This window comes from Somniosus microcephalus, chromosome 8 (genome assembly GCF_052327205.1).
Source record: "Somniosus microcephalus isolate GS21.2 chromosome 8, FLI_Smic_1.0, whole genome shotgun sequence".
In the NCBI taxonomy this organism is placed as follows: Eukaryota; Metazoa; Chordata; class Chondrichthyes; order Squaliformes; family Somniosidae; genus Somniosus; species Somniosus microcephalus.
In genome coordinates, this window is record NC_140994.1 from 186291338 (window position 1) to 186306569 (window position 15232).

Consider the following 15232-nt stretch of genomic DNA (forward strand, 5'->3'; position numbering starts at 1 on the left):
GCTATTAAGAACATTGAGTCCATGAATGGACCATCGAAATCAATGTGCACCCGTTGCCATGGAGAGGAGGGCCACTCCCATGGGTGTAGAGGGGCATGTGGTGGTGCATTTTTGAGCTTCTGGCATCCTAAGCAGCTCTTCGTTAGGTCTTTGATTTGTTGATCGATTCCCGGCCACCACACATAAGCCCTAGCAAGGCTTTTCATTTTCACTCCCCCCAGATGACCTTCATGTAGCTCTTTTAGCACTCTCCCTTAACTTGGGTGGAATCACCACTCTGGATCCACATATCACTGTCCCCTGGCATACTGACAGCTGTTCTCTTCTGGATGAGAATGCTGGCAACAGTGAGTCGCCATGTGTTGGCCATCCCCTCACCGTCAATTCATATATCCGTGACAGCGTCGGATCATTGCGGGTCTCCTTCTCTATATCCGCGTTTGTTACTGGCAATCGTTCAATTATCGCAGAATAAAGTATCTCGATAGGGTCCACTGCTGGTGCTTCCTCCACCGTAGGCAGTGGCAGGCGCGATAGCCCATCAGCGTTCCCATGCTGTTTCGTGCCTTTATATTGGCCCAGAACTTGGTGTCGGGGGCTTGCCGCGCGTGCAAGCCCCCGATGTGCACTTACCCGGCGTGCCGACATCTGAAACCTGGCCCGCAGTGGATTTCCTTTCAGTGGCCCGGTTCTGATGTCAGCGCGCTGTGCTAACCTGACCCAGCGGCGTAGTTATTACGATGTGCCGGCTGGGATCAGGTGAGCACTGTTCAGCCAATCAGGGGAGGGGAAACTTCATTCATAAGTTTGAGAGTAAGAACTGTCAAACTCATGAAAAGTACTGCACCCCAAAACACTACTAAACTTTAAATAAAATTTTAAAAAACATCCCAATCCTTAAATTAAGTATAAATAAGTTAAAAAAAATAATTTAAACAATAAATTTTTTTGAAAAAAATAAATTTTTAATAAAAAGTGTCTAAAACTAAACTTACCTTATTGTAGATTCTTTGAAATAATATACCTGTGTAAAAGAAATTCTAAATTGCACTAAAACACCACTTACCTGTAAAAATAAATACTTACGTGTGCTTTTTACAAGCGTAAAGACCGGAGGCCTTTACACATGCGCAAATCCCCCAAAACAGAGGAAATCCAAGACGCACGCGCTGCCCCCTACAGCGCACACGCTAGCCTCTTCACCTCTTGGGTTAGAGGAGAGGAAATGTCGGTTTTCAGTGCATGCGCTGTGCATGCAGAAAACCGGCATTTCCTCCGGCCAGACGCATGAGTACCCCTTCCGTACTCACGCGTTTGGGGAGGAATTACTGCCCCATTCTATTTCATATTGATTCGCCCCTAGAAACAGGGACCACCTCTGTAACCGCTGTGCAGTCATTACTGGCACGCCCTTCTTAGGATTAAAGATGGAGACAAGTGGTTGGTGGTCAGTCAGCAAGGTGAACTTCTGCCCATGCAGATAGTGGTTGAATTTTTTTACTCCCCATACGAGACTGAGGGCCTCCCTGTCAATCTGGGCGTAGTTGCGCTCGGCTGAGGTTAGTGACCGAGACGCAAAGGCTACTGGCCTCTCCAACCCGTCTGGGAATTTGTGCGACAGCACCGCTCCAATGCCGTAGGATGATGCATCACATGCCAAATGAATTGGTAGTGCTGGGTTGAAATGGGCCAACACCTCTTTTGATGTGATCAATTCTTTACACTTCTGGAAAGCTCGTCTACGTTCATCATCCCACTTCCATGGTACCCCTGTTTGCAGCAGGGTGTTCAGCGGGTGTAATACCGTAGACAAATTTGGTAAGAACTTGTGGTAATAGTTTACCAGCCCGAGGAACGACCTCAGTTGTGACACATTTTCTGGTGCTGGAGCCTTGACTACTGCCTCAATCTTGTCAGGGGACTTATGTAACCCCTCTTCATCGATGACGTGGCCGCAACACGAGATCTGTTTCTGGAAAAACTCGCACTTGTGGCGATTAGCTCGTAGCCCATATTCCTTTAATCTGGCGAGCACCTTCTCCAAGTTAGCGAGGTGATCACCGTCATTTTCGCCCGTGACCAAGATGTCATCCAAATAACACTGGGTCCCTGGAATCCCTCGCAGGACCTGATCCATCGCCCTTTGCCAGATAGCCGGAGCTGAGGCTACTCCAAACACCAGCCGGTTGTATTGATAGAGACCTTTATGGGTGTTGATCGTAAGGTAATGTTTCGAAGCTTCTTCTACCTCCATTTGCAAGTACGCCTGGGCTAGATCAATTTTGGTGATGTGTTTACCACCAGATAGCGAGGCAAAAATATCCTCAATTCGTGGAAGCAGATATTGCACCGTGTGAAGGACTGGGTTCACTGTCACCTTAAAATCCCCACAGATGCGGACCTTCTTTGGTTCCCCAGGCGTATTACTCAATGACCTCTTCATTACAGGAATGATGGGTGTAGCCCACTCGCTCCAGTCCACTTTGGACAGTACTCCTGAACGTTCCAACCCTTCCAGCTCTGCTTCAACCATTGGTCTGATCGCATAAGGCACTGGTCTGGCCTTCAGAAACTTTGGGCTTGCATTTTCCTCTATTTTAATTGTTGCTGTTATTCCTTTTAGTGTTCCTAGTCCCTCCTGGAACACTTCTTTTGCATCAGTTAGCATTTTTGACAGTCGTCCAGGTGTGACGTCGTCATCCTTTTTGGCCTCAACCTTCAGTGCCTGTATGGAATGCCAATTTAATTGTATCTTTCGGATCCGTTCACATCCTAGCAGTGGTGGCCCTCCATTTGGCAATACACATATATCCATTTTAGGTATTTCCTGACATTTATATGTCACTTTCACCCTTATTCTTCCTTTGGGGTAGACTTTTTGCCCTGTATACGTCTTCAAGACAATCTCTGTAGCTTTCAAGGGTATGTGTGAAAATAGCCGCTTGTAGGCTCTTTGATTTATGACTGTTAGAGCTGACCCTGTGTCCAATTCCATTTCCACTTAGATTCCATCTATCTTGAGTGTAACCCAGATAGTCTGGTGATCCTACATTTCGGTTACATTATGTAGTTTCAGACAACCCAGCTCCTTGCTTCCGGAGTCTGTGTCACTTTTTTGTTTGTCTGAACCACTGTCCATCACCTGGTGTACCTTTTTGTACTTCTCCTGTGGAGATTTCTTACTGTTGGTTTTCTTCCCAGACCTGCAGACTCTTGCTATGTGTCCTGCTTTTCCACACTGTCTGCACACTTGGTCCTTGAACCAACAATCTTTCTGGTCATGTGTTGTTCTGGCGCAGCGATAGCACTTCCCTGTTCCATAGGTCATTTCGTTGGTGCCATATTCTTGCAGTCTCCATTGTATCTCTGCAGCGCCCCTTGCGGTTGCTTCGTGTGATACTGCCATACTGAAAGCTTTGTCCAGCGTAAGGTCCTTTTCTGATAGAAGCCGTTTCTGGGTACCTTCACTTTGTAGCCCACACACAAACTTGTCCCTTAACGTGTCTGCTAGTCCCGCTCCAAACTGGCAGTATTTCGGTAGCTTGCGCAGTTCCGTTAGGTACTCAGCATTGCTTTTGTCTTTGTGTTGGTTCCTTTTATGGAACTTAAATCGTTCTGCTATCGGCAGCGGTGTGGGGTTTAAGTGGTCCTGTAGGATTTCTACTATGCTTTCAAAATTCTTGTTTACCGGCTTCTCTGGGGTTATTAGATTTTGCAGTAACCCATAAGTTTTTGCACCCATGGAATTTAACAGAACCAGTGCTTTATTAGCATCTGGCACTTCATTTGCCCTGCAGTACACCTCAATACGTTCCACATATGTCGCCCAATCTTCGACTTCATTGTCGAACGTAGAGATACTGCCACTCTTCGGCATCCTTGGTTGTGCGTTAACTATCACCAATGGCGCCTCCCGCGCTTCCCCTTCTTCTCCGCTGGCACAAAATGGCGTCTCCCGTGCTTTCTGTCCTTCCCGTGCTCGCCCGTCTTCTCCGCTGTGGCTTCGCAAAATGGCGTCTCCCGCGCTCTTCCTTCTTCTCCGCGGCTCAATGGCGCCTCTCGCGCTCTCCCTGCTTCTCCGCGGCTCAATGGCATCTCCCGCACTTTCCCTGCTTCGCCGCGGCTCAATGGCGTCTCCCCTTGCTTCGCCCCGTGGACCCTGATCAGCCCGTGATCCCTGGCTGTGCTCTGCGCGTTCTTCTCTTGATATTTGTCGACGCCGCTCAGTCTGGAACCCGGCTGTCTCTTACCCTCTCTTTCTCCGGTTTGCAGTATTTTTCCTCGACGCCGCTTGGTGATCAACCCCCGGCTGCGCCCTGCTCTCTTCACCCTCTTTCTTACCCCGTCGACGCTGCTCGGCTGTCTCTCTCTCTGCCGTCGGTCGGCTCCAGCCGCCGCTGCTTGGGAAGGGTCTACTCTGGACCTGTCGTCAGTCTCTTACTGCTCGTTGTGGCTGGGGAACCAAGCCCGGCTCTCCACAGCCTCCCCAGCGAAGTTGGATCTCTGCCTGACTGCTGGGCGGTTGCGCGCGGTCGACGCCCGTGTTCCTGGACTCGACTATTTTTTTTTTATGTTGCAGGTAGATTCGAATCGACACTCGTCACCACTGTTAGATCCGTGGTTCAGTGGATAAATAATCACACGGATGCTGTTCTTTAACAAATAACAGGTCTTTACTGGAGGAGGGTAATCTCTAGACTTGGGTACAGAGGTATGCGCACAGCTTATATACCAGTGTGGTCGCTGCCGGTACTACAGTATACAGGAGCTGTAATAAGTAGTTCTGACTTAAAGGCACATACACTACAGAAAGGGTATACGGATCTCAGGGAGGAAGTTTTAGAAGTAATGGGAGTGGACAACGGTAGTCCATTCGACCGCGTAGAAGGGACCGTGCAGCTATCTGGAGAACCCCCGCGGGTTTTCGCAGAAAGGCTGTGGCCAGTATATCGACACAGCTGTCCGGGTATGCCTGAACGGGCTTTAATGAGCAACGAACAGCGGGTTCATTGGCTCCGTTGCTTGGTCACCAACAGCTTGCCAGAGATACGGGCCCTAGCCAGGTCAAGGTTTGATCCCCAAGGTCCCGGTGTCATGGAAGAGATGGTACTCCGTCAGTTAAATGTGGCATACAAGAATTGTAGATGTCAGGAAACACCTCCCCAGAAAGGAAAGGTGCATGAGGCAAAACCCGCAGCCCCAAGCAAGCAGGAGTGGCGTCAGGAGGGGAATCACTCTGTCCAAGCCAAGCTCAATTGCTACGGGTGTGGGAAGGATGGACATTGGCGCAAGGACTGTAGAAATCCGTGGAAGGATAATAAAGGGAGATTTCCTGCAGCCCAAGCCCAAGCCCAGACCGCTGCCCCAGCACCAGCCCAAACCCAAGGCGTAGCCCCTGCCCCAGTGCAAGGAGCTGGTGCAGTTATGAATCTCGCTGCGATTGAGTCAATTTTAAAGACAATGCGGTCTCTGATGACTCCGCAGGGGAAAGTAGCCGTCACCACCGGTCTTGTCGCTCCCGAAACCCCAACCGCTGTGCCCAAATGACTAGAGTCGGCGCAGCCCGTTTACTTATGTGCGCTGCGATATGATATATGGAGGCGGCCCATCGTGGAGATGGAGGTGCAGGAGGTAAAAGGGACCTATTTGTTGGATACGGGGGCATTGTGCACCGTGGTCCACACAGATAACCCCGCCACCTCGCCTCTGTCCACCGGGGTTCCTTATATTCTGTCGGGCTTCACAGGCAAGGAACAGGCTGGTGCACATTTCATTCCCCTCTCCATTCATTTAGGACCACTCCGCACCAAGTGGAGGTGTATACTGATGAAGTGGGAGGTGGAGAATGGGAAAGGGATCCTCGGGTCCGATTTCTTGGTCGAACACGGGATCCTCGTGGACCTAAGAAACCATTGTCTTTGGGGAGCAGGTAAGGGTGAACCAGGCAAGGTATTCGTCATCCCAGGGGAGGGAGAAAGAGGGACCCTGTGTACCGTGAAGCCAAAAGAGGGCTACGACCTCGAGCTCATGGTCGCGGGCGTCCCATAAGATTTGCAGGTATTCGTGTGCGCCCACCTGGCGACGTTTGCCACTCACAAGCATGATTGCGGGAGGGTCACCGGGTTTGAGGTCAGCGTAGACGGGGACCCCATGGCCCGACCCCAAAAACAGTACAACTTCCCCCGGGAAGCGGAGCCCGACATGGAGGCAGCAATATCTTCACTGGTGCAGCAGGGCGTGTTGAGACCGATAGTCACCCATGTGAACTCTCCGTTATGGCCGGTGAAGAAGCCAGACGATTCCTGGAGTGCCACGGTGGACTACAGAGTCCTCAATAGCAACATCCCAGCCTGCACGCCAACAGTAGCAGTAGTTGCCGACCTGATAGGAAGTATTCCAGCCTCCGCAACCACGTTCACGGTACTGGATATCTCTAATGGGTTTTGGTCCATCCCTTTACGGAGGGAGGATCAGTACAAGTTTGCCTTTACGTTTAAAGGGCAACAGTACACCTGGAACTGCTTGCCACAGGGTTTCCACAACAGCCCCAGCATATTCCATCAATGCATGGCAGGGAGTTTAAAAGAGTTCAGCCAGCCCAATCAGCCAGTGCAGTATGTGGACGACCTGCTCCTGTTCACAGATTCAAGAGAGGAGCATGGCCCGCTATTGGCCGAGTTATTGGAGCTGTTAGGAAGAAAGGGTTTCAAAGTAAACCCAAAGAAGGCACGGATCGGCCAGCAGGTAGTGAAATTCCTGGGTCTGACCATCCGCGCCGGTGAGAGAGCCGTAGATAAGGCCAGGCGGGAATCGGTACAAGATCTATCGATCCCCACCAGCGGAGCCCAGGAGTGGGAATTAGGAGATAAGGTCATGGTAGGAGACTCTGCCCGAGTGGGGAGTTCAGAACCACTGTACCAGGGACACTACAAAATTGTAGGCAAAGCCAGCCCCATGGTATACGCAGTGAAGTTGCCCCGGCGCACTAAATGGGTTCACATCAATCAGTGCAAACTGTTTAAACCGGGTGCAAGAACATCAACAACCGAAGCCAGGTCTGAGGATAAAGACCCTCAGCCTGAGGCGCGCGATGAGTCACAGACCACACAAGCTGGCATTGTAGCCTGCTTGGAAGGAGAAGAGGTCCCGCCCATCTTGGGGGAGCTTTCTCCGATGGCCTGGGACTCGGACGAGGAGGGACCCGAACAACAAGGTCCCGCCCTCGATACGATTCTGGAAGAGGTGGAGTCGGAGGACGGAGATCCCGCCCTCGACTCGAGGTGGGGGAGGTAGAAATTGGGGGCAGAGATCCTCCACCCGTAGGGACAGGTGAGGAGGAGCCGTCTGCCACAGGCCCAATTCCCGAAGGGGCGGAGCCTGAGGGGAGGGAGCCGAAGCCCACAGTCGTGGAAGAGCCACGGGCTGTGAGAGCTGAAGTCCCACCCGAAGGTCCACTCGCCAAGGGAGCCTGCCCAAGTCCCAAAGGGGCAGAGCCTGAGGGGACGGAGCTGAAGCCTACAGTCGTGGAAGAGCCACGGGCTGTGAGAGCTAAGGTCCCAGCCGAAGGTCCACTCGCTAAGGGAGCCACGCCCAAAGTACCTTTTCGCAGGTCGACTCAAACGCCTCAGCCTGTAAAACCTTGGCCCGAGTCCCCCACTCCCAGCAAACGCCGACTTCAGAAATCCATGAAAAAACACAGCCCCCGTTTAGCAGCGAAAGGCTGTGGGGAACCAGAGCCACAGGTCACTGCAGCCCCGCCACAGGGAGCGGCAAGCTGCAGTCTGATCAGAGATTAGGCAAGCCGGCCGGGGACGGGCGGCGCTGTACATAAGTTTAGTTTAAGTTTAAGTTTAAGGTGTGTAAATATTAAAGTGATTAGTGTTTAAGTAGTTTTAAATCTGCCCAGTATGTGTGTTGTTTGGGATCGAGGTCGAAAGACCCGATCATGCCGTCACCTAAGCCAGACTCTCTCAGGATCCTGGCTGTATTGTGTGATTTGTTGCAGGAACCAGAAGAAAGATGAGAGGGATCCTCATCGCGTTCACGATGGTCGGATGGAGCTGGGCCTATCGGGGCCGCACCAAGGACTCCACCATTTATGGGTGCTCTGGAAATAGAGGCCCCATCGCGACTGACGGAACTGGCTCACGGGACGCTGAAGAGACTGCTACCTACTTCCATGAAGGGAGCTGGCCAGGCTGGCTGGGGTCGAACTCTTCTGAATACTCCAGCCAGACGGGGTTTGCATACAGAGAAACGTCTCTGATGCGCCCCAGGGTGCGGATCATTGCACCCAGGATCAGCGTCACCGTGGGCAAGAAGATTTGCCTTGTTTGCAACGGACATGTACCTTTGGACCGTTAGTGGTGGCTGCGCAAGTTGAGCAGCACCATGAAGAACTCCACTGTGGAGTGGGAGAGATTGGGTAATAACACCCATCGGACAATAACGGGAACACATGGGGGGTTGAGTGTCTGTTGGGACAAATGGTGGGAACCAGATGAGGGGATCTACATCTATATGTGGGGTTCAGAACGCGCTTGCCCCACAGGTGTCTCCATCTTTTTCCAAAGGCAGTGGCAGGATGCTGGACAAGGAATGAGGTGGACGTCAGCACACGGGCGTGCGGAGTCCCATACTCTCAGATCCCAGTAAACGCCACTGAGCTCATCACCCGACCCCGCAAGCCCCTGCCCACAATTCCAGTAGCTAAAGGCCTCAAGGAAGGGTGCCCCACCACGACAAAGGGACCCGGGAATGGATTGGTATTGGTACCCACAGGTCAGTGACTGTACCAAGGGGTCCACTACGCGGTGGCTTCGGTGATTTTAAACCTCGCCGAGGTAAGATTGCCAGCGTAGTGCCCCAGGGAAACGAAGCAATTATACCAGGTCCTGTTAACAAACATGTTTAAACAGTTTTACGAATTCGACTTTGCCGATGTCGACAGAGCCGAATTGTACACCACACCACATGAGGTCTTGGACAGAGTAGGGAGACAAAGAAGGGGTGCAGTAAATGATATTTTCACAGCTTGTAATACAGGAACTTCCGTCATCAACACACTGGATGACGTGGAGCTGCAAACTCAGATCAATGGTTTAAAAACACAGCTAAGAAAGATACTGACTGATGAGAATAAGGTAGTGGGTTCTGAGTTACATGAGGACCAGACCATGACACTACACTTAAAAGAGATAATAGCTGAGCTGGAGAAACACGCCAGAACGGTAAATGCTCTCATTAGGGAGGATCAGAATGCGTCCGATCAGGCTGCGCGGAACGAAGCTTGTGTGCTATACGGGGCGTGGTTACTGGGCGAGCGCCGCAGTAATCTGGAGGATTTAAAACAAGGCTTAGTCCCCTCCTGGATCAGCAACAAGCACCTCGCAGCCCTCCACCCTTTTGAGAATATATTGAGTCCGTGCCAGCTCAGACTAGCTTCAGAGGCCTACCCAGTCCCAGTGGACTGTGGACGGTCTAATCACACCATTATGGGTATAGTGGTAAGAATGCCGGTGATGGGAAAGACAGCCAAACCCGCCCCGGTATACAGGGTGGAGAACATTGGAGTCATTCAGGGGGGTGCGCACATTCGTTACACGGGGGTCCCACCTTACGTCATTCGATGGGAGCATGCAATAACGGGTACCGACCTCTCGGGGTGCCGGAGCCGGGGAGCACACATCATCCTGTGTCCCCAGCACTTGAATGCCCATTCAAAACCACAGTGCGGGTTCAGAACTGCTGGCGCGAAGCCTATAAATTGCACCATGGAGGCAATGGCACAAGGCCATGTGCCCCCGCACGTGGCACATATAGGAGGTGGGACATACTGTGTCACCAATGCAGCGCCCCACTACCAGCATGGACAGCACGGTTGGTGTCCGGTCAGTGACAGTAGCTTCTGTTTCAAGCCCAGGGCAGAAGTTCAAGTGGCCCAAGAGTGAATTGTCCCCATTCCTGAACCTTCCACTGTTCACATCACTGTGAAAGGGAATTTCACCGATTTGCAGCAATTCGTTGCACATTTTGGATATATCATTCCCCCTCTCCCTGAACACCTCACCAAGATATTAAAAGCCGTTGTTGTTTCACAGAAACACTTCTACACACTGGAGCAGAAGACTTTAGAGATGGGGGCAGACATATTGGGCCAGAAATTCCAGAACGGGGCTTGCAGCGTGTGCAAGCCCCGTATTTGCACTTACCCCGCGCTCCTGCCGATCAGTTCCAGGGACGCCTGCACTTGCTGAAACTGAAAGAAGAATCCCGGGCAGCGTATGACGTCACACCGCCCAGGAGTGCAGCCAGCGCGAAGCCAGGAGTGTGCAGTGCAAGTGAGACACGCCCCTTAAGGTCTCATTGCAGCAGGACATGCCCCCAATCTCTCCGATCAGCTGCACAGGACTTTGGAGTTACACAGCTGCAGGGAAAGTAAGTTATCTGCTATTTTATGAATGTTTTGTGAACTTTTATAAAATTTTAAAAACATTTAAATGATTTTGATGACTCTTACATAGTTTTAAAGACAATTGAAGCTATTTAAGCAATTTTTAAAGCCTTGAAAACATTCTATTAATTCTTTGCAGTTAATTTGCAAAGTGAAATGGCTGGAATTAGCACAATTAACGTGATTAAAAGAAGTCAGAACTTCACTGATGATGACCTCAGCAATCTCCTCAACGAGGTGGAGGCAAGGCGCCTGCGCATCATTGGGAATGAGCAGTCGAGAGCCCCGCAAAAAGTTCAGACGGCAGCGTGGTCGGAAGTTGCAGAAGCTGTCAGCGCGACCTCCACCATTCCATGTACAGCGGAACAATGCCGCAAGAAATTAAGTGACATTCTCCGATCTGTCAGGGTTTGTGCAGTTATAACTAAAGTGTACTGTAACATTGCTTAGAATTTAAGTTAGCCAGATCTATAAAGGCTTTCTTTTACAGCAGTCAATTTACTTCTTGGTAAAGTCACCTGAGGTAGCAATAAAACTTTATGGCTTTGGGGCCATCTCAAGGATACCTAATGTTCTGTTATCTTGATTGCATTGCTAGTAGCTGTAAAACTTCAATGAAAGATGTAAAGAAACACCCAGCCCAGTCTTCAAAGCCTTCGCTGTCCCATGTCAGAAATGCAGCTGTGTGATTCTCTTATTTATGCTTCAATTTCAGAGTAAAAGTGCTCACAACTCCAGGGAACGCACACTCGCAGGAGGTGGTGTTGCCATGCTGAGGGTTTTGACTGAACATGAGGAACGGGTCCAGCAGATGTACGAATTTGCTAGCAATCGCCCCGCGGATGCATCTGAAACAGGCATTTCTGACCCTCAATGTGAGTTGGCCTGGGCAGCCATATGTTAAATAAGGTTAGGTGTGTGCTGAATATCTGTGATGTGGCACATCGTGCTTTAACTTAGCAAATGTTTTCTGCTTCCTTCCCACAGCTGGACCGAGTACCTCTCACACACGGGATGAGCAGTGCGTGGAGTCAGCGGCCACAGAGGGCATTGGGGAAGGTTTTTCTGATGCAATGGCAGCAGTTACTGAGGTGGCTGAGGTGGTTGAGGAACAGGAGCAACCTGTCCTATGTCAGCAAGTGCAGCAGGAGTGTACAGACCCTGTGTCGGTGGCCACTATCTCACCATCTCCTGGCCCTTGTGGCTCTGTGCTAGTCAATGATGACTGTAGCTCCACAGGCAGACACCAAATGGACACTTCAGTGCAGGTGGGAGTAGCTGAGGCACAGCAGCACCTGCAAGATGACCAGCAAGATATTGTAGGTTTAAGCCAATTGCTGAGCTCTCTCACTGAGAAGGAAGTAGATGATAGAGACCATTTCAGGCAGGGAATGGAGAATGTTGGCATTACACTAAATCAGATATCATCGCAGTTTGGGGTGCTTAATGATAATTATCTTACAAAGATATCGCAGTTGGATAATTGTCTTCATCAGATATCTTCACATTTGGTGATGCTTAATGATAATTCTCTTAATCAGATATCCTCACAGTTGGCGATACTTAATGAAACTATGATTGCAATGCTTAATTCGCTTGTATCTAACACTACTGGCATAACGCTGATTCCAGCACAAATGCCCTCCCCAGGTCACAGTGCAGAGCAACTTTGGTCCCAGGAGCAAGCAGCTGCGCCAGTCATGATGCAGGGCAGCGTAGAAATGCCTCAGCATCAACCCTTTCCTCAAGCCGCTGCTGAAGAGCAGGATCAATCTGACAGGGCCATTGGAAGTAGAGTAGATCTGAAGGGCTCCAGTCACGGGTACTGAAAAGGCGCAGGAAACGTTAGAGTGTCACTTTCAGCTCACTCACTCTGCCACCTTCAACCCTCAGTCATACAGGCCAGTTGGCAAATCGTTAAAATGTTATATTTTTCACTTTATTTAAATGTTAAATTTTTAATTACATATTTAAATTCAAGTGTTTTTTTATGAAGGAAAGGACACCCAGTAAGCAATGTTGAAAGAATTTAAACATTTATTTAACTTCAAAAACTTTTACAACAAATGTTACAAAATTGTGAAATAGCTAGTTTGCACTTTGAATGTTTGTATTGCAGTAAGGAGGTAAAAATTACTGTAAAATGTTTACACTTTATTTTTTAACAGTCACCATTTTGCACATGTTTGAAAACGTTGAAAGAGGTAGTTAGCATCTTTATTTTTGTTATATCACTACGAATCAAACACAAATAGTTAAACCTGTTTACAAAGTGATTTAAAAACTGTTAACATTAACATTTTTAAATTGCATTAAGTAGGTCATTAACATCCTTGAACGAAGAAAGACAAGTAACGACGAATTCTTTCCAGTAACACTTCCTCACTGTTCCTGTCCATAAATTTTTTTTTACGTTCATAAAAGTTACTTAAAATTTACAAGTTATTCACTTTATACATTGAAACTGAATGTGAAGAGTTTTTTATTATGCAATAAAAGGTCAATGTTGCACTTTAATATGTGTCTGCTTCTGTCTTTGCCTTGCGGGGGGAGGGTTAGGTACAGGGCATAACTACCACGTGAAGGTGTTGGCTACCAGCACTTCGCGAGCAGCCTTACATTCGGCGGCACTTGGTTCCTCTCCATGAGGCCTGGCAGCATGCACATTGCCATCGCCTTCATCCTCCACTTCAAGAGGCAGCTGTTCCTCATTGTTAAGGGTCAGTCCTTCCTGCAGGGCAAGGTTGTGCAAAGCACAGCAGGCCAGCACAATCCTTGACACTCTCTGGTGAGAGTACTGCAAGGTCCCCCCTGACCTATCCAGGCACCGGAAGCGTGATTTCAGAACTCCTATTGTCCTCTCCACCACTTGATGTGTAGTCACATGTGCATGGTTGTATCTCTCCTGAGACTGATTAATGGTATTGCGGTAGGGGGTCATCAGCCATGGTTTTAGCGGGTAGCCCTTGTCGCCCAGTATCCATGCAGATCCTGTAGGCAATTTCTTTAGAGAATCATACAATTTAGAGTTCCGGAGGACAAAGGAGTCATGATTACTTCCCCGGTGTCCAGAGTTAACGTTTAGGATCCTCAGGTGCGCATCACATAATATCATTACATTCAATGAATGATACCCCTTCCTGTTAATGAATGTCACAGGTGCATCCTTGGGTGACTTCAGTGCAATATGTGTTCCATCGACGGCCCCAATCAATTTGGGGAATCCAGCAATGCGATAGAAAGCTAAGGCCATCTCCTTCTGATGTCGAGTTGACAAGCCATAATGAATGAAATCTGAAATCCTACGGCAAATGGCTGCTGTGACCTGATGAATGCAGACCCTCGCAGCATTCTTGGAGATGTTGGTTATGTCACCGGTGCCTGCTTGAAATGATCCACTTGCAAAGAAGTTCAATGCTGTGGTTACCTTCATGTTCACTGACAAGGCAGTGTGGATGTTCGAGCGTGGCTCCAAGTCTGCCTTCAACATGTCACATAGTCGACCAATTGCCTCTTTACTGAAGCGCAGCCGCCTGATACACAACTCCTCGGACAGCATTTCAAATGATCGCCTCTCCCTGTAAACTCTGTTTGGTGGGTAGTTGTTCCTTCTGATCAGGAGACGTTCCTCGTTCCTCAATCTTCCACGTTGTTCCCTGGCATTCCTATTTCTTTGCAGCAAATGCAGAAGTAGCATCAGGGCTAAATTTCTACAACAGGGCATTTTCCTCGCTCACAGGACTACTCCTCACACAGACGTACCTGTACGGAGTAAATGGAAATAGTTGTTACACTTCTTTTAATAAACTGAGTGCCTATAACATCAACTCTGGCTATGCCAGGAAGCATGCTTTTACGGCTTGCAAACACATCCTTCCCGCCTGATGAATATCACAGACCTACATCTTATTCACTGAAAGGAAAACATACAGAAATGCACATCCTAAATGGAATATATGCAGACATACATACAATCATACATACATACTTACTAAATATTAATGATATTTCATTCTGTAAGCATTTCATTATTTTAAAAATAAATGTAACATTTTAGGAAAAAAAATTCAATGAGGCCTTGCCCACAGCCACAACAATTGCTCGTTCTAACTACAGTAATGAAAAACCGTTTTAAACAAAAAAAAAAGTTTTAACTTACCTCAGCCTTTCTTAAAATAAGTTTCCTCCCTTTCCCAAACAGAAATAGAAGACTTTCAGAAGCTCCACGATAAAATGTTTCTTCCTCCGCAGCCAATGAACCACTTTACACTTGCTTTTTTCAAGTGTAACTTGTGAGGACTTACCCTCACGGATTTCATGAATGAAATCTACGAAGTTCACTGCGCAAGCGCTGCCTGTGCAGTCGCACGCGCTCGAGGTCTGGAAATGCCGGCGTTCCCCGCATGCGCTGTTCATGCTGAACGCCGGCATTTCCAACGGCCAGATGCGTGAGTACCCCGACCGCACTCACGCCTTTGGCCGCGAATTTCTGGCCCATTGGATATAGTGACCCCACCGTGGTGGGACCTGTTCACTAATATAGAAGTCCCTTCCTGGATTAGGATAGCCTCCCACATTCTTGTAGTGTGCCAGGTTGTCATTGTAGTTTTTTTACTGTTTGTACACTGTAAAAAGGTCAAACATTCGCAAAAGTATGGGAATAGAGGGGAATGGAGGGAGCATTATGAGCGGGTAGAAGAAGAGACACCCATTTAGATTTTGCTGCTTGTATAAAGTTAAAGTTTTCCCTCCCTCCTCTGTATTATTTTTGATATGTAT

At 48.9% G+C, this 15232-nt stretch overlaps 1 protein-coding gene across 1 annotated transcript; it reads left to right on the plus strand.

Moving 5' to 3' along the window:
* The first annotated feature begins 10377 nt into the window (after nt 1-10377).
* LOC147113964 (uncharacterized) lies at nt 10378-12970 on the plus strand. The gene is made up of 3 exons (XM_085996175.1): nt 10378-10437; nt 11169-11328; nt 11441-12970. Exons 1-3 carry the CDS (start codon nt 10378-10380, stop codon nt 12280-12282), a joined length of 1062 nt encoding a protein of 353 aa, XP_085852301.1. The 3' UTR covers nt 12283-12970.
* The last annotated feature ends 2262 nt before the right edge of the window (nt 12971-15232 follow it).